General features: G+C 44.2%; 1 protein-coding gene and 1 non-coding gene across 2 annotated transcripts; both read right to left on the reverse strand.

The window, feature by feature from the left end:
* Positions 1-419: 419 nt before the first annotated feature.
* LOC123741782 (uncharacterized) lies at positions 420-5,510 on the reverse strand. Its single transcript, XR_006769361.2, has 2 exons — positions 5,198-5,510; positions 420-913 (listed from the first exon to the last, which is right to left on the reverse strand). It is a non-coding gene; the product is annotated as an uncharacterized LOC123741782 (transcript).
* Positions 5,511-8,405: 2,895 nt separating this feature from the next.
* LOC145867201 (E3 ubiquitin/ISG15 ligase TRIM25-like) lies at positions 8,406-10,380 on the reverse strand. The gene is made up of 2 exons (XM_082971252.1): positions 9,664-10,380; positions 8,406-9,231 (listed from the first exon to the last, which is right to left on the reverse strand). The coding sequence occupies exons 1-2, from the start codon at positions 10,258-10,260 to the stop codon at positions 9,058-9,060; spliced, it is 771 nt and encodes a 256-aa protein (XP_082827378.1). The 5' UTR covers positions 10,261-10,380; the 3' UTR covers positions 8,406-9,057.
* Positions 10,381-19,219: the final 8,839 nt, after the last annotated feature.

Here is a 19,219-nt window from a genome sequence, read left to right on the forward strand (position 1 = left end):
ATTGTTAATGGATTTTCAATCAGGAACACAGAGGAACAACTTGACAACATAACAATGTGTGGGTGGGTGGAGATCTAATATTGTTTTGTGACAAACACTAAAGCATGACATTCTAATAAATCTACACCCTATTCCCTACGTAGAACACTACTTTAGACCTGGTCAGAAGCACCGTAGTGCACTACGTAGGGAATAGGGAACCATTTGGAACAGAGACCAGTAATTCCCCTGAATATCTTTCTCTTCCTCATCTGGTTTCTTGAACAGCCCTTCACTCCTCCCCTTTTCCTCTTCCTCCTCTTCCTCCCTTTTCATTCTATTCTATCAGCCACACCACTAGCTCACCTCCACACAATCCATTTACAAGTTAAAGACACACCTTGGAATAAATAACAAAGGAAAACTATTACTAGATGAAGTTTAGTGTTGGATTTTTTATTTCCCATCACCATAAATCATATTTAATCACTGAACAGTAGCAGACCTAACTTCATCTGTTCCTGACTCTGGATAGTGGATTAAAAAGACCATCAATCTCCAATGATATTAAAGTACTATTCTGAACATTACTGATATACTGAGTGGCAAGTCCAGATATCTGCTGGTTTTATTGTTTGGTCAATAGCACCACCTGCTGGACAGGTTTAATGTTGCTGGACTGAGCAGTATGGGAGGATGAAAGATGACACATTTAGGGCCGGTTTCCTGGACATCTACATTGAACACGCTTTTTAGTCCAGGACTAGGATTAATCTGTGTCTGGGAAACCAGTCCATATAGTTTAGTAGAAAGTAAGTGATACCAGCTTGTAGTGGGCTGACTAGTCCTGAATTGTCCTTTTGTTCCTGGACCATTTTCCATGCAGCTCCAGGTGACAGAGAAACATCAATTAGGGCCGAGCTGATCAATGATACTGAGGAGAATTACATAGAGACAGAGAACCAACTGAGAAAACATATCAATGGTTCTGAATGACAACCAATATACATCACCACCACACATCATGATTCATGGAAATGGACCCTACTACAGTTTAACCAGCTCAGCTATAGACTACACCAGCATGACTAGTATCTATGTGGACCCTACTACAGTTTAACCAGCTCAGCTATAGACTACACCAGCATGACTAGTATCTATGTGGACCCTACTACAGTTTAACCAGCTCAGCTATAGACTACACCAGCATGACTAGTATCTATGTGGACCCTACTACAGTTTAACCAGCTCAGCTATAGACTACACCAGCATGACTAGTATCTATGTGGATCCTACTACAGTTTAACCAGCTCAGCTATAGACTACACCAGCATGACTAGTATCTATGTGGACCCTACTACAGTTTAACCAGCTCAGCTATAGACTACACCAGCATGACTAGTATCTATGTGGACCCTACTACAGTTTAACCAGCTCAGCTATAGACTACACCAGCATGACTAGTATCTATGTGGACCCTACTACAGTTTAACCAGCTCAGCTATAGACTACACCAGCATGACTAGTATCTATGTGGACCCTACTACAGTTTAACCAGCTCAGCTATAGACTACACCAGCATGACTAGTATCTATGTGGACCCTACTACAGTTTAACCAGCTCAGCTATAGACTACACCAGCATGACTAGTATCTATGTGGACCCTACTACAGTTTAACCAGCTCAGCTATAGACTACACCAGCATGACTAGTATCTATGTGGACCCTACTACAGTTTAACCAGCTCAGCTATAGACTACACCAGCATGACTAGTATCTATGTGGACCCTACTACAGTTTAACCAGCTCAGCTATAGACTACACCAGCATGACTAGTATCTATGTGGACCCTACTACAGTTTAACCAGCTCAGCTATAGACTACACCAGCATGACTAGTATCTATGTGGACCCTACTACAGTTTAACCAGCTCAGCTATAGACTACACCAGCATGACTAGTATCTATGTGGGCCCTACTACAGTTTAACCAGCTCAGCTATAGACTACACCAGCATGACTAGTATCTATGTGGGCCCTACTACAGTTTAACCAGCTCAGCTATAGACTACACCAGCATGACTAGTATCTATGTGGACCCTACTACAGTTTAACCAGCTCAGCTATAGACTACACCAGCACGACTAGTATCTATGTGGACCCTACTACAGTTTAACCAGCTCAGCTATAGACTACACCAGCATGACTAGTATCTATGTGGACCCTACTACAGTTTAACCAGCTCAGCTATAGACTACACCAGCATGACTAGTATCTATGTGGACCCTACTACAGTTTAACCAGCTCAGCTATAGACTACACCAGCATGACTAGTATCTATGTGGACCCTACTACAGTTTAACCAGCTCAGCTATAGACTACACCAGCATGACTAGTATCTATGTGGACCCTACTACAGTTTAACCAGCTCAGCTATAGACTACACCAGCATGACTAGTATCTATGTGGACCCTACTACAGTTTAACCAGCTCAGCTATAGACTACACCAGCATGACTAGTATCTATGTGGACCCTACTACAGTTTAACCAGCTCAGCTATAGACTACACCAGCATGACTAGTATCTATGTGGACCCTACTACAGTTTAACCAGCTCAGCTATAGACTACACCAGCATGACTAGTATCTATGTGGACCCTACTACAGTTTAACCAGCTCAGCTATAGACTACACCAGCATGACTAGTATCTATGTGGACCCTACTACAGTTTAACCAGCTCAGCTACAGACTACACCAGCATGACTAGTATCTATGTGGACCCTACTACAGTTTAACCAGCTCAGCTATAGACTACACCAGCATGACTAGTATCTATGTGGACCCTACTACAGTTTAACCAGCTCAGCTATAGACTACACCAGCATGACTAGTATCTATGTGGACCCTACTACAGTTTAACCAGCTCAGCTATAGACTACACCAGCATGACTAGTATCTATGTGGACCCTACTACAGTTTAACCAGCTCAGCTATAGACTACACCAGCATGACTAGTATCTATGTGGACCATACTACAGTTTAACCAGCTCAGCTATAGACTACACCAGCATGACTAGTATCTATGTGGACCCTACTACAGTTTAACCAGCTCAGCTATAGACTACACCAGCATGACTAGTATGTATGTGGACCCTACTACAGTTTAACCAGCCTTGCTATAGACTACACCAGCATGACTAGTATCTATGTGGACCCTACTACAGTTTAACCAGCTCAGCTATAGACTACACCAGCATGACTAGTATCTATGTGGACCCTACTACAGTTTAACCAGCTCAGCTATAGACTACACCAGCGTGACTAGTATCTATGTGGACCCTACTACAGTTTAACCAGCTCAGCTACAGACTACACCAGCATGACTAGTATCTATGTGGACCCTACTACAGTTTAACCAGCTCAGCTATAGACTACACCAGCATGACTAGTATCTATGTGGACCCTACTACAGTTTAACCAGCTCAGCTATAGACTACACCAGCGTGACTAGTATCTATGTGGACCCTACTACAGTTTAACCAGCTCAGCTACAGACTACACCAGCATGACTAGTATCTATGTGGACCCTACTACAGTTTAACCAGCTCAGCTATAGACTAGACCAGCATGACTAGTATCTATGTGGACCCTACTACAGTTTAACCAGCTCAGCTATAGACTACACCAGCATGACTAGTATCTATGTGGACCCTACTACAGTTTAACCAGCTCAGCTATAGACTACACCAGCATGACTAGTATCTATGTGGACCCTACTACAGTTTAACCAGCTCAGCTATAGACTACACCAGCATGACTAGTATCTATGTGGACCCTACTACAGTTTAACCAGCTCAGCTATAGACTACACCAGCATGACTAGTATCTATGTGGACCCTACTACAGTTTAACCAGCTCAGCTATAGACTACACCGCATGACTAGTATCTATGTGGACCCTACTACAGTTTAACCAGCTCAGCTATAGACTACACCAGCATGACTAGTATCTATGTGGACCCTACTACAGTTTAACCAGCTCAGCTGTAGACTACACCAGCATGACTAGTATCTATGTGGACCCTACTACAGTTTAACCAGCTCAGCTATAGACTACACCAGCATGACTAGTATCTATGTGGACCCTACTACAGTTTAACCAGCTCAGCTATAGACTACACCAGCATGACTAGTATCTATGTGGACCCTACTACAGTTTAACCAGCTCAGCTATAGACTACACCAGCATGACTAGTATCTATGTGGACCCTACTACAGTTTAACCAGCTCAGCTATAGACTACACCAGCATGACTAGTATCTATGTGGACCCTACTACAGTTTAACCAGCTCAGCTATAGACTACACCAGCATGACTAGTAACTATGTGGACCCTACTACAGTTTAACCAGCTCAGCTATAGACTACACCAGCGTGACTAGTATCTATGTGGACCCTACTACAGTTTAACCAGCTCAGCTATAGACTACACCAGCATGACTAGTATCTATGTGGACCCTACTACAGTTTAACCAGCTCAGCTATAGACTACACCAGCATGACTAGTATCTATGTGGACCCTACTACAGTTTAACCAGCTCAGCTATAGACTACACCAGCATGACTAGTATCTATGTGGACCCTACTACAGTTTAACCAGCTCAGCTATAGACTACACCAGCATGACTAGTATCTATGTGGACCCTACTACAGTTTAACCAGCTCAGCTATAGACTACACCAGCATGACTAGTATCTATGTGGACCCTACTACAGTTTAACCAGCTCAGCTATAGACTACACCAGCATGACTAGTATCTATGTGGACCCTACTACAGTTTAACCAGCTCAGCTATAGACTACACCAGCATGACTAGTATCTATGTGGACCCTACTACAGTTTAACCAGCTCAGCTATAGACTACACCAGCATGACTAGTATCTATGTGGACCCTACTACAGTTTAACCAGCTCAGCAGTACCATAGACCCTAAACCCAGGATAGAGGGGCTGAGTGAATGTGGTCTGGACTCTGTGGAGGAGGGTCATTGTGTCAGAGACACTGTAGAAGGACAGAGTACCTGCCTTGTGATCCAGGTACACTCCTACTCTGGAGGACTGAGGGCCTGATACTTTAGTCCCAACATTATTGTGTATGAAACAATAACCACCTCTATAGCACTGTAAACTCCAGGACTTGTTATTGAATCCAAATATATTACCTCTCCCTGTTCTGCTGATGTCTTTATATGAGACTGCTGTATCAACATTACCACTCCACTCCACCTCCCAGTAACAGCGTCCAGACAGACCCTCTCTACACAGAACCTGGGACTGGTTGGTGAATCTGTCTGGATGGTCAGGATATGGTTGGACTTGGCCTGTATAGGTCACCTTTCTGTTCCCTTCAGACAGAGAGAGGTGTGTGTGTGCTGTGTTTGGGTCCAGTGTGAGCTGACAGGAATCTGGGAGAAGAGCAGAGACCAATGAGGGGAGTCAGAACAATAAGTTAAGTCAGATACTGTATCTACCCTGTCTTTGATTAGAGCACAGCAGAGATCAAATCAGAGAAATATGAGGAGTCAGATAGATACCCAGTCTTTGATTAGATCTACTATTGCTATATATTTCTAGAGGGATTGTTAGGAGTGGCAGTAAAAAGAGACTGTTAGTTACTTCACAATAAAGAGACTCACATTGTAACAACTTGTTCTCTGGTCTTGGGCTCTGGAGGCAGAACAACCTCCACTATATTCACTACAGACACACAAACACATTGACAGAGAGAGGGAATGTAGCTGTAACCTAGTTAATAATAAGTTACCTGAGGTAAACCTACAAGGTTAGTTAATAATAAGTTACCTGAGGTAAACCTACAAGGATAGTTAATAATCAGTTACCTGAGGTAAACCTACAAGGTTAACGCGGGCTGGAAAGAGAATTACTTCAAAACCACAGCAAACAGCTGGGACATATAGTAATATTATATATATAATATTATATCACTGGGCTCCTGTGTGCTAACAAACCCTGTGTACCACCCCTCCCCTGTTTAACCTTGAATTTCGTTCAGAAAAACACTTCCACATTTAGCAAAACGAACCAACTCTTTACGGATCTGTTCGGTGGTAATAAACGGAGGCAGATTAGACACCACTACTCTTGTCGAAATCAGCACCAACACAACCCCTCACATAAATCATACTGGTAACTAGCCGGGTAACAAGACTCACCTTTTACATTACCACAACCACCGCCTTGTTCATTCTGGATACAGAGTGTATATGTTCCTCTCCCACCTGTTCACCGACCAGGATCAATAATTCCTCCACACCATTCTCCACAACGCACCTGAAGAGACAGCGTTTCTTCTCCACTCGGTTGAGGACATCAAACTACCCTACTCCCTCCTCAACTCTAACCGATAAACAGAGGAAACCGATAAAACAAACCCTCCCACCATGACAAAATACATTTGGAAAATAGGCAAAAGAATAGCTGCACTCTTTACGAACGACAAAACCTCACGTTACCAACTTCTTCTTCTTCTTCTTCTATGGTATAATGGCGGTCCTCAAACCAACGTTAAAGGAGCATGGCGCCTCCTACTGTGCTGGAGTGTTCAATCACGGTTTACACCATTTCTAAATCCTCCTACCTAACTCAGTACTTCTGAGAAAATAAAAAAGATCCCTACTAACTTCTAATAGACCCTCCCCCATCCCCCAAATCCCAAGGCCAACTAACCCTACACTCATTAAAACCCACTACCCCATTCCACTACTTTGACCCTATCTGCTCCTGCACCAGGCCAACTAACCCTACACTCATTAAAACCCACTACCCCATTCCACTACTTTGACCCTATCTGCTCCTGCACCAGGCCAACTAACCCTACACTCATTAAAACCCACTACCCCATTCCACTACTTTGACCCTATCTGCTCCTGCACCAGGCCAACTAACCCTACACTCATTAAAACCCACTACCCCCATTCCACTACTTTGACCCTATCTGCTCCTGCACCAGGCCAACTAACCCTACACTCATTAAAACCCACTACCCCATTCCACTACTTTGACCCTATCTGCTCCTGCACCAGGCCAACTAACCCTACACTCATTAAAACCCACTACCCCATTCCACTACTTTGACCCTATCTGCTCCTGCACCAGGCCAACTAACCCTACACTCATTAAAACCCACTACCCCCATTCCACTACTTTGACCCTATCTGCTCCTGCACCAGGCCAACTAACCCTACACTCATTAAAACCCACTACCCCATTCCACTACTTTGACCCTATCTGCTCCTGCACCAGGCCAACTAACCCTACACTCATTAAAACCCACTACCCCCATTCCACTACTTTGACCCTATCTGCTCCTGCACCAGGCCAACTAACCCTACACTCATTAAAACCCACTACCCCCATTCCACTACTTTGACCCTATCTGCTCCTGCACCAGGCCAACTAACCCTACACTCATTAAAACCCACTACCCCATTCCACTACTTTGACCCTATCTGCTCCTGCACCAGGCCAACTAACCCTACACTCATTAAAACCCACTACCCCCATTCCACTACTTTGACCCTATCTGCTCCTGCACCAGGCCAACTAACCCTACACTCATTAAAACCCACTACCCCCATTCCACTACTTTGACCCTATCTGCTCCTGCACCAGGCCAACTAACCCTACACTCATTAAAACCCACTACCCCATTCCACTACTTTGACCCTATCTGCTCCTGCACCAGGCCAACTAACCCTACACTCATTAAAAACCCACTACCCCCATTCCACTACTTTGACCCTATCTGCTCCTGCACCAGGCCAACTAACCCTACACTCATTAAAACCCACTACCCCATTCCACTACTTTGACCCTATCTGCTCCTGCACCAGGCCAACTAACCCTACACTCATTAAAACCCACTACCCCCATTCCACTACTTTGACCCTATCTGCTCCTGCACCAGGCCAACTAACCCTACACTCATTAAAACCCACTACCCCCATTCCACTACTTTGACCCTATCTGCTCCTGCACCAGGCCAACTAACCCTACACTCATTAAAACCCACTACCCCCATTCCACTACTTTGACCCTATCTGCTCCTGCACCAGGCCAACTAACCCTACACTCATTAAAACCCACTACCCCCATCCCACTACTTTGACCCTATCTGCTCCTGCACCAGGCCAACTAACCCTACACTCATTAAAACCCACTACCCCCATTCCACTACTTTGACCCTATCTGCTCCTGCACCAGGCCAACTAACCCTACACTCATTAAAACCCACTACCCCATTCCACTACTTTGACCCTATCTGCTCCTGCACCAGGCCAACTAACCCTACACTCATTAAAACCCACTACCCCATTCCACTACTTTGACCCTATCTGCTCCTGCACCAGGCCAACTAACCCTACACTCATTAAAACCCACTACCCCATTCCACTACTTTGACCCTATCTGCTCCTGCACCAGGCCAACTAACCCTACACTCATTAAAACCCACTACCCCATTCCACTACTTTGACCCTATCTGCTCCTGCACCAGGCCAACTAACCCTACACTCATTAAAACCCACTACCCCATTCCACTACTTTGACCCTATCTGCTCCTGCACCAGGCCAACTAACCCTACACTCATTAAAACCCACTACCCCATTCCACTACTTTGACCCTATCTGCTCCTGCACCAGGCCAACGGCCTGGGAGGACGGGACACCACCACTCAACACACCCTGGAACTCTTCTGAAGTCAAATCTAGTATGACCAAATACTTCTCTGCAGCTGCCACCAAAACATATTTTTTTTCTGTGATTTACATTCCATTTCTGCGGTACAGTTGATAACCATTTCCTATGAACACTAAGAAGCCAACCTTACTGAAGCATATATCACTGGTTGGCCCATCCCTCTGTGCTGTCACAGATCTACTACTCACAGGGATCCTCTCAGGATCCCTCAGCCTTGACCCATCCTCCTCTACTTTCTTCACTGCCTCAGCAGTGACAACCTGTTCCCAACAGTGGGGTCAGTGGGATTGGATAGGGGCCCCTCTACCTCTCTCTCTCTCTCTCTCTCTGACTGGAGGAGACAGGTGAAATGGTGTGTCTCCTCTGGTCAACAATACTCACCTTGAGAGACTCCACAGCCTGTTGGAGCTCCTTCAGCTCCTTCTCTCTCTCCTGGAATCTCTGCTGGACCTTCTGCTGACTCATCCCCAGCTGCCTCTGTGGAGAATCACTCTTCAATGAGCTATCAAGCTTTATTAGTCCAGTAGATCAATAGTATAGTAATGTGACATAGGGCCCATAGAGAGGAAGGTCTAAAAAATGCATGGTCCATTTACTAAATGATATTTATTTGTTGCTATGTGAATGATTATAGTTTTTATGGTAGGACTACATGTATCAACAGGTTGAGACTGAACTTTGGACTCATAAAAGGGCATTCAGAATGATAATAGTGTTTGACATTATAAAATGGTGATACATTTGGAGAATCTGGGTTAACATATCTATATACTCAAGGTTTGTGTTCATATTTGTTCTGCTGAGGATTCATTTCATTTCAATGATCTCATATTCAAACAGCCTTAGTTCCTACTGTATCTTTAATTCTTTGTTTATCAGACAGTCACCAACAAGTTGTTCTGGTCTTACCTGTTTCTCAGTCCTCTCTGCTGCAGCTGACACTGTATCATGGCCTTTATGTTCATCCATTGTACACAGATAACAGATACACTGCTGATCGGTACGACAGTAAACCTCCAGCAGTTTGTCATGATGAGAGCAGATCTTCTCCTGTAGTTGTGCGGTGGCTTTGACCAGCTTGTGCTTCTTCAAAGCAGGAAATTCGTAGTGAGGTTGGAGGTGAGTCTCACAGTAAGAGGCCAGACACGCCAGACAGGACATGAGGGCTTTCTGCTTTCTGGTCCCAGTGCAGAAATCACACGCCACATCTCTAGGTCCAGCATAGCACAGAGCAGGAGGGGGAGCAGCCTGGAGTCCTGTCTTCTTCAGTTTCTCCACCAGCTCAGCCAACATGTTATTTTTACTCAGATTAGGCCTCGGACTGAAGGTCTGTCTGCACTGAGGACAGCTATAGACCCCTTTCAGAACATCCTGATCCCAGCAGCCCTCAATACAGCTCCTACAGTAACTGTGTCCACAGGGGATGGTGACTGGTTCCTTCAGTAGATCCAGACAGACAGAACAACAGAACTGGTCCTGGTCCAGCAGAACTCCCTGTTGAGCCATTTGGACGGTTGTTCACTCTCACACAGACAGACGACACAGAGACTCAGATCAGTTTCGTTTCCTCAGAAGAGAGTTTGTGAAGGGGGATGGACTTCCTGGTTCTGCCAGAGGGGTGGGGTTAGAGGGAGGGAGGGGTTAGAGGGAGGGAGGAAGAGAGAGAGGAACTGCATGCAACAGCAAGAGGGAGACAAATAGTCTTGTTCCTTGGTTAGAGCCCATAACATGGAATAAATGAAATAATGAATCTTAAAATGTGAGTTATTAGAATATAAAGGGTAACACTTTCTATGAAGTACATATTATAATTATTTTAATGACCTTTATAATGCCTTATAATACACTTATGTGTTCTAATAAGCAATAAGGCCTGAGGAGGTGTGGTATATGTAAGGATTGCGGACCTGGTGGCAGTGAAGTCAGACGCAGGAGAGCAGAGATAGGTAATAGCCGGAGCAGTTTAATACAAAACGAACCTACATGGGTACAAAACCCGATGCGCACCAGTAACAGAGTACAAGCACTTACAAACAAACAATTTCACACAAGGACATGGGGGGAACAGAGGGTTAAATACACAACAATTCATGATGGAAATGGAAACCAGATGTGTAAGAAAACAAGACAAAACAAATGGAAAATGAAAAAAAGTGGATCCACGATGACTAGAAGACCGGTGACGCCGACCGCCGAACAAGGAGAGGAAATGACTTCGGTGGAAGTGGTGACAGTATATGGCTAATATACAGTACCACGGCTAAGTGCTGTTTTTAGGCACGACGCAAAGCGGATTGAGAATTATGTAACACTTTCAAAAATACAATCAAATAAAAATGTTATTGGTCACATACACATATTTAGCAGATGTTATTGTGGGTGTAGTGAAATGCTTGTGTTCCTGGTTCCAACAGTGCAGTAGTATCTAACAATACACCCTAATGTAAATGTCACAGGTGTCGTAGGGTTTAGACCAAGACGCAGCGGGAAAATGTACACTCATCTTCTTTTATTAAAGGACAAAGAACAGGCCAGTAAGGCACAAAGCTATACACAGCAACAATCTGCCACAAAACCCCCATGACAAAACAAACTCCTAATTATAGGACCTTCAATCAGAGGCAACGATAACCAGCTGACTCCAATTGAAGGTCCAACCCCAATTAACTAAACATAGAACTACAATAGACAAGACAGAACATAGAAATACACTAACATAGAACATAGACTAACAAACCCCGGACCACATAAACCAAACACCCCTCTACCTAAATACATAGCCCGAACCACATAAAACAAACACCCCTCTACCTAAATACATAGCCCGAACCACATAAACCAAACACCCCTCTACCTAAATACATAGCCCGAAACACATAAACCAAACACCCCTCTACCTAAATACATAGCCCGAACCACATAAACCAAACACCCCTCTACCTAAATACATAGCCCGAACCACATAAACCAAACACCCCTCTACCTAAATACATAGCCCGAACCACATAAACCAAACACTCCTCTACCTAAATACATAGCCCGAACCACATAAACCAAACACCCCTCTACCTAAATACATAGCCCGAACCACATAAACCAAACACCCCTCTACCTAAATACATAGCCCGAACCACATAAACCAAACACCCCTCTACCTAAATACATAGCCCGAACCACATAAACCAAACACCCCTCTACCTAAATACATAGCCCGAACCACCTAAAACAAACACCCCTCTGCCACGTCCTGACCAAACTACAATAACAAATAACCCCTATTACTGGTCAGGACGTGACAGTAAAAAGTAAAGGAATTAAGAAATATAGAAATATTAGGATGAGCAATGTTGGAGACCTGGAATATAAATATATATACTGTGAGTATATACTGTGTGTATATGTGTGTATATATATATATGTGTGTATATGTGTGTGTGTATATATATATATATATATATATATATATACACACACACACAGAACCAGTCTGGAGTATATATATATACACACATATATATACACACACATACACACAGAACCAGTCTGGAGTATATATATATATATATATATATATATATATATATATATATATATATATATATATATATATATATATATACACACACACAGAACCAGTCTGGAGTGTATATATATATATATATACACACACACAGAACCAGTCTGGAGTATATATATATAATATATATATATATATACACACACAGTACCCGTCTGGAGTATATATATATATACACAGAACCAGTCTGGAGTATATATATATATATATATATATACACACAGAACCAGTCTGGAGTATATATATATATATACACACAGTACCAGTCTGGAGTATATATATATACACAGAACCAGTCTGGAGTATATATATATATATATATATATATACACACAGTACCAGTCTGGAGTATATATATATATACACAGAACCAGTCTGGAGTCTATATATATATATATATATATATATATATATATATATACACAGAGAACCAGTCTGGAGTATATATATATATATACAGTACCAGTCAAATGTTGGGACACACTTACTCATTCAAGGGTTTTTCTTTATTTTTACATTCATGTCGTATCTCTTTGCTTATTTGAGCTGTTCTTGCCATAATATGGACTTGGTCTTTTACCAAATAGGGCTATCTTCTGTATACCACCCCTACCTTGTCACAACACAACTGATTGGCTCAAATGCATTTAGAAGGAAAGAAATTCCACAAATTAACTTTAACAAGGCACACCTGTTAATTGAAATGCATTCCAGGTGACTATCTCATGAAGCTGGTTGAGAGAATGCCAAGATTGTGCAAAGCTGTCATCAAGGCAAAGGGTGGCTACTTTGAAGAATCTCAAATATAAAATATATAAATATAACACTTTTTTTGGCTACTACATGATTCCATATCTGATATTTCATAGTTTTGATGTCTTCACTATTATTCTACAATGTTGAAAATAGTACAAATAAAGAAAAACCCTTAATTGTTCTAAAACGTTTGACCGGTAGTGTATATATAAATGTAAAGGGATGTATAGGTAATATGGATCAAATATGTAGTATATCTGAAGAACAGTATGTGGACAGCAATAATTAAATAGGATGAACCAGGACTAGAATACAGTATATACATATGAAGTGGACAGCAGTAGTTATATAGGATGAACCAGGACTAGAATACAGTATATACATATGAAGTGGGTAAAACAGTAAACATTATTAAAGTGACCAGCGGCTGAGGTCCTCTGGGTGGCTGAGGTCCTCTGGGTGGCTGAGGTCCTCTGGGTGGCTGAGGTCCTCTGGGTGGCTGAGGTCCTTGATGATCTTCTTGACCTTCCTGTGACACCAGGTGCTGTAGATGTCCTGGAGGGCAGGCACTTTTCCCCCGGTGATATGTTGGGCAGAACGCACCACCCTCTGGAGAGCCCTGTGGTTGCGACACTGTGGTTTCAGCCTCCGGAGGTTGAAGAGGTGCTGTTCTGATTTCTTCACCACAAGGTCTGTGTGGGTGGACCATTTGTCTGGTCTTCTCTACCTGACCGTCTCATTATCTTCTCTCAAGAAGAACTATCTTATGGTATGAAGATTGTCCTAAACGTTTCGGAACAAAAGGGTTCCCATGGGCGCCGACGTCATAGTAGTAATGAACCTCCCCCTGTGACCAACTTCCCAAGCCTCTCTTTGGGTCAGTTTCTACCATAGAAGACTCAAACCACTTTGTAAAGACTGTTGACATCTAGTGGAAGCCTTAGGAAGTGCTAAATGATTAATAAGTCCCTGTGAGTTTCAATGGCAAAGGCTTGAAAGTGATTCCACACATCAGATTTCCACTTCCTGTTAGGATTTGTCTCAGGGTTTTGACTGCCATATGAGTTTTGTTATACTCACAGACACCATTAAAACAGTTTTAGAAACTTTAGAGTGTTTTCTATCCAAATCTAATTATATGCATATTCTAGTTACTGGGCAGGAGTAGTAACCAGATTAAATCGGGTATGTTTTTTATCCGGCCGTGCAAATACTGCCCCCTATCCCCATCAGGTTAAGAGTTTATTCGGAAGATAATGGCTCTATAAACACTCTTCCGTGGTGTCCCGACTTTCTAGTTAATTACATTTACATGATTAGCTAATCAGGTGATATTAATTACAGAGAAAGGATTTTATAGGATAGCATGTCATATCACTTAATCTGGCATAACCAAAGACACGAAAGCAGAGAGGGAGAGAGCAGAAAGAGAGAGAGCAGAGAACAGAGAGAGAGCAGAGAGAGCAGAGAGAGCAGAGAGAGAGCAGAGAGAGCAGAGAGAGCAGAGAGAGCAGAGAGATCAGAGAGAGAGGGAGCAGGCTGAGAGAGCAGAGAACAGAGAGAGCAGAGAACAGAGAGAGAGAGAGAGGGAGCAGGCTGAGAGAGCAGAGAGAGCAGAGAACAGAGAGAAGAGAGAGAGGGAGCAGGCTGAGAGAGCAGAGAGACCAGGGAAAGCAGAGAGAGAGAGCAGAGGGAGAGAGCAGTGAGAGAGAGAGCAGAGAGAGCAGTGAGAGAGAGAGCAGAGAGAGAGAGAGCAGAGAGAGCAGAGGGAGAGCAGAGAGCAGAGAGAGCAGAGCGAGAGAGAGCGCAGAGAGAGGGAGCAGGCTGAGAGAGCAGAGAGAGAGAGCAGAAAACAGAGAGAGAGAATAGAGAGAGAGAGCAGAGAGCAGTGAGTGAGAACAGAGCAGAGAGAGAGCAGAGAGAGAGAGCAGAAAGAGCAGAGAGCAGAGAGAGAGAAGAGAGAGAGAGCAGAGAGCACGCTGAGAGAGCAGAGAGCAGGCTTAGAGAGCAGAGAGAGAGCAGAGAGCAGAGAGAGAGAGCAGAGAGAGCAGAGAGAGCAGAGAAAAGAGAGAGAGCAGCAGAGCAGAGAGAGAGAGCAGAGAGAGAGCAGCAGAGCAGAGAGCAGAGAGAGAGAAGAGAGCGAGAGCAGAGAGCACGCTGAGAGAGCAGAGAGCAGGCTTAGAGAGCAGAGAGAGAGCAGAGAGCAGAGAGAGAGAGCAGAGAGAGCAGAGAGAGCAGAGAAAAGAGAGAGAGCAGCAGAGCAGAGAGAGAGAGAGAGCAGAGAGAGAGCAGAGAGCAGAGAGAGAGCAGAGAGAGAGCAGGGAGGGCAGAGAGAGAGCAGAGAGAGAGCAGGGAGGGCAGAGAGAGAGCAGAGAGAGCAGAGAAAAGAGAGAGCAGCAGAGAAAAGAGAGAGAGAGAGAGCAGAGAGACGAGAGAGCAGAGAGAACAGAGAGCATAGAGAGCAGGAAAAGCAGAGAGCAGAGAGTGCAGAGAGAGCAGAGAGAGAGCAGGGAGCAGAGAGAGAGCAGAGAGTAGAGAGAGAGCAGAGAGAGCAGAGATAGTAACCCTGCATCACAACACTCTGTTGCTATAGTAACCCTGCATCACAACACCCTGTTGCTATAGTAACCCCGCATCACAACACTGTTGCTATAGTAACCCTGCATCACAACACCCTGTTGCTATAGTAACCCTGCATCACAACACCCTGTTGCTATAGTAACCCTGCATCACAACACTCTGTTGCTATAGTAACCCTGCATCACAACACCCTGTTGCTATAGTAACCCTGCATCACAACACCCTGTTGCTATAGTAACCCTGCATCACAACACCCTGTTGCTATAGTAACCCTGCATCACAACACTCTGTTGCTATAGTGACCCTGCATCACAACACTCTGTTGCTATAGTGACCCTGCATCACAACACTCTGTTGCTATAGTGACCCTGCATCACAACACTCTGTTGCTATAGTAACCCTGCATCACAACACTCTGTTGCTATAGTGACCCTGCATCACAACACTCTGTTGCTATAGTAACCCCGCATCACAACACTCTGTTGCTATAGTGACCCTGCATCACAACACTCTGTTGCTATAGTAACCCTGCATCACAACACTCTGTTGCTATAGTAACCCTGCATCACAACACTCTGTTGCTATAGTAACCCTGCATCACAACACTCTGTTGCTATAGTAACCCTGCATCACAACACTCTGTTGCTATAGTAACCCTGCATCACAACACTCTGTTGCTATAGTGACCCTGCATCACAACACTCTGTTGCTATAGTGACCCTGCATCACAACACTCTGTTGCTATAGTGACCCTGCATCACAACACTCTGTTGCTATAGTAACCCTGCATCACAACACTCTGTTGCTATAGTAACCCTGCATCACAACACTCTGTTGCTATAGTAACCCTGCATCACAACACTCTGTTGCTATAGTAACCCTGCATCACAACACTCTGTTGCTATAGTGACCCTGCATCACAACACTCTGTTGCTATAGTAACCCTGCATCACAACACTCTGTTGCTATAGTAACCCTGCATCACAACACTCTGTTGTACATATTTAATTATTTGTATTTCAGTTCATATTTGTTTCATGTAACCAGTCGCAGGTTAACGTCAACCTGACAGAGATGATGTAAAATCAATCAAATCAAATTTATTTTTATATAGCCCTTTGTACATCAGCTGAAATCTCAAAGTGCTGTACAGAAACCCAGCCTAAAACCCCAAACAGCAAGCAAAGCATGTGAAAGAAGCACGGTGGCTAGGAAAAACTCCCTAGGAAAAACTCCCTAGAAAGGCCAAAAACCTAGGAAGAAACCTAGAGAGGAACCAGGCTATGAGGGCTGGCCAGTCCTCTTCTGGCTGTGCAGGGTGGATATTATAACAGAACATGGTCAAAATGTTAAAATGTTAAAATGTTCATAAATGACCAGCATGGTCAAATAATAATAATCATAGTAGTTGTCGAGGGTGCAACAAGCACGTCCGGTGAACAGGTCAGGGTTCCATAGCCGCAGGCAGAACAGTTGAAACTGGAGCAGCAGCACGGCCAGGTGGACTGGGGACAGCAAGGAGTCATCATACCAGGTAGTCCTGAGGCATGGTCCTAGGGCTCAGGTCCTCCGAGAGAAAGACAGAAAGAGAGAAAGAGAGAATTAGAGAGAGCATATTTACATTCACACAGGACACCGGATAAGACAAGAGAAATACTCCAGATGTAACAGACTGACCCTAGCCCCCCGACACATAAACTACTGCAGCATAAATACTGGAGGCTGAGACAGGAGGGATCAGAAGACACTGTGGCCCCATCCGATGATACCCCCGGACAGGGCCAAACAGGCAGGATATAACCCCACCCACTTTGCCAAAGCACAGCCCCCACACCACTGGAGGGATGTCTACAACCACCAACTCACCGTCCGAAGACAAGGCCGAGTATAGCCCACAACGATCTCCGCCATGGCACAACCCAAGGGGGGGGGGGGGGGGGCGCCAACCCAGACAGGAAGACCACGTCAGTGACTCAACCCACTCAAGTGACGCACCCCTCCCATGGACGGCATGGAAGAACACCAGTAGGCCAGTGACTCAGCCTCTGTAAAAGGGTTAGATAACTAAACTGTTTTCACAATTAACATGCTGTTTCTTGTTTCAAGTATGTTTTATTATGAAAAGTACAATATAATCATATATACTTGTACAACTATGGAGCGCATGTCCACAAATAATTGTACAATTTCTTTTTCCAACATAAAAGACAAGAAATTATCACATTGGTATTTTAACAGTGTTATTGTAAGAGTTTAAATGTTTAAACAGAGGATACATCTAAAACAGGATAAAACAAGTGCAGTATGTTGTGAGAATGTTACTTTAACGTCGACTCATAACGTCACACTATAACGTCATGGGAGTCTTGTGGAAAGACTAACGGTGTTATTGTAAGAGGTCATGGGTCAAGGTCCTCACAATTATAGGAAGATGCGCATGTGTGTGTGAGATAGTGTGTCCAGAGTGTGAGTGTGTGTGTGTGTGTGTGTGTGTGTCCAGTGTGTGTGAGTCCAGTGTGTGTGTTTGTTTGTCTAGCGTGTGTGTTTGTCCAGTGTGTGTGTGTTTGTTTGTCTAGCGTGTGTGTTTGTCCAGTGTGTGTGTGTGTGTGTGTGTGTGTCCAGTGTGTGTGTGTGTGTGTGTGTGTGTGTTTGTCCAGTGTGTGTGTTTGTCCAGTGTGTGTGTGTGTGTGTGTGTGTGTGTTTGTGTGTGTCCAGTGTGTGTGAGTCCAGTGTGTGTGTGTGTGTGTGTGTGTGTGTGTGTCCAGTGTGTGTGTGTGTGAGTCCAGTGTGTGTGTGTGTTTGTTTGTCTAGTGTGTGTGTGTGTGTGTGTGTGTTTGTCCAGTGTGTGTGTGTGTGTGTGTGTTTGTGTTTGTCCAGTGTGTGTGTGTGTTTGTCCAGTGTGTGTGTGTGTGTTTGTCCAGTGTGTGTGTGTGTGTGTCCAGTGTGTGTGTGTGTGTGTCCAGTGTGTGTGTCCAGTGTGTGTGTGTGTGTGTTTGTCCAGTGTGTGTGTGTGTGTTTGTCCAGTGTGTGTGTGTGTGTGTTTGTCCAGTGTGTGTGTGTGTGTGTTTGTCCAGTGTGTGTGTGTGTGTGTTTGTCCAGTGTGTGTGTGTGTTTGTCCAGTGTGTGTGTGTGTGTGTGTGTGTGTGTGTGTGTGTGTGTGTGTTTGTCCAGTGTGTGTGTGTGTGTGTGTTTGTCCAGTGTGTGTGTGTGTGTGTTTGTCCAGTGTGTGTGTGTGTGTGTGTGTGTGTTTGTCCAGTGTGTGTGTGTGTGTGTGTGTGTTTGTCCAGTGTGTGTGTGTGTGTGTGTGTGTTTGTCCAGTGTGTGTGTGTGTGTGTGTGTTTGTCCAGTGTGTGTGTGTTTGTCCAGTGTGTGTGTGTGTGTGTCCCCAGTGTGTGTGTGTGTGTGTGTCCCCAGTGTGTGTGTGTCCAGTGTGTGTCCAGTGTGTGTGTGTGTGTCCAGTGTGTGAGTCCAGTGTGTGTGTGTGTGTGTGTGTGTTTGTCTAGTGTGTGTGTCCAGTGTGTGTGTGTCTGTGTGTATCCAGTGTTTGTGTGT

This window comes from Salmo salar, unplaced genomic scaffold, assembly GCF_965601325.2.
Source record: "Salmo salar unplaced genomic scaffold, fSalSal1 ptg000221l, whole genome shotgun sequence".
Lineage (NCBI taxonomy): Eukaryota > Metazoa > Chordata > Actinopteri > Salmoniformes > Salmonidae > Salmo > Salmo salar.

Excerpts from the sequence above, each read along its gene's own strand:
- LOC145867201 (XM_082971252.1), bottom strand. The coding sequence starts at position 10,260 with ATGGCTCAACAGGGAGTTCTGCTGGACCAGGACCAGTTCTGTTGTTCT. Across the intron at positions 9,232-9,663 it reads CAGAGAGGACTGAGAAACAG|AGGCAGCTGGGGATGAGTCA; the intron begins GTAAGACCAGAA and ends GATTCTCCACAG.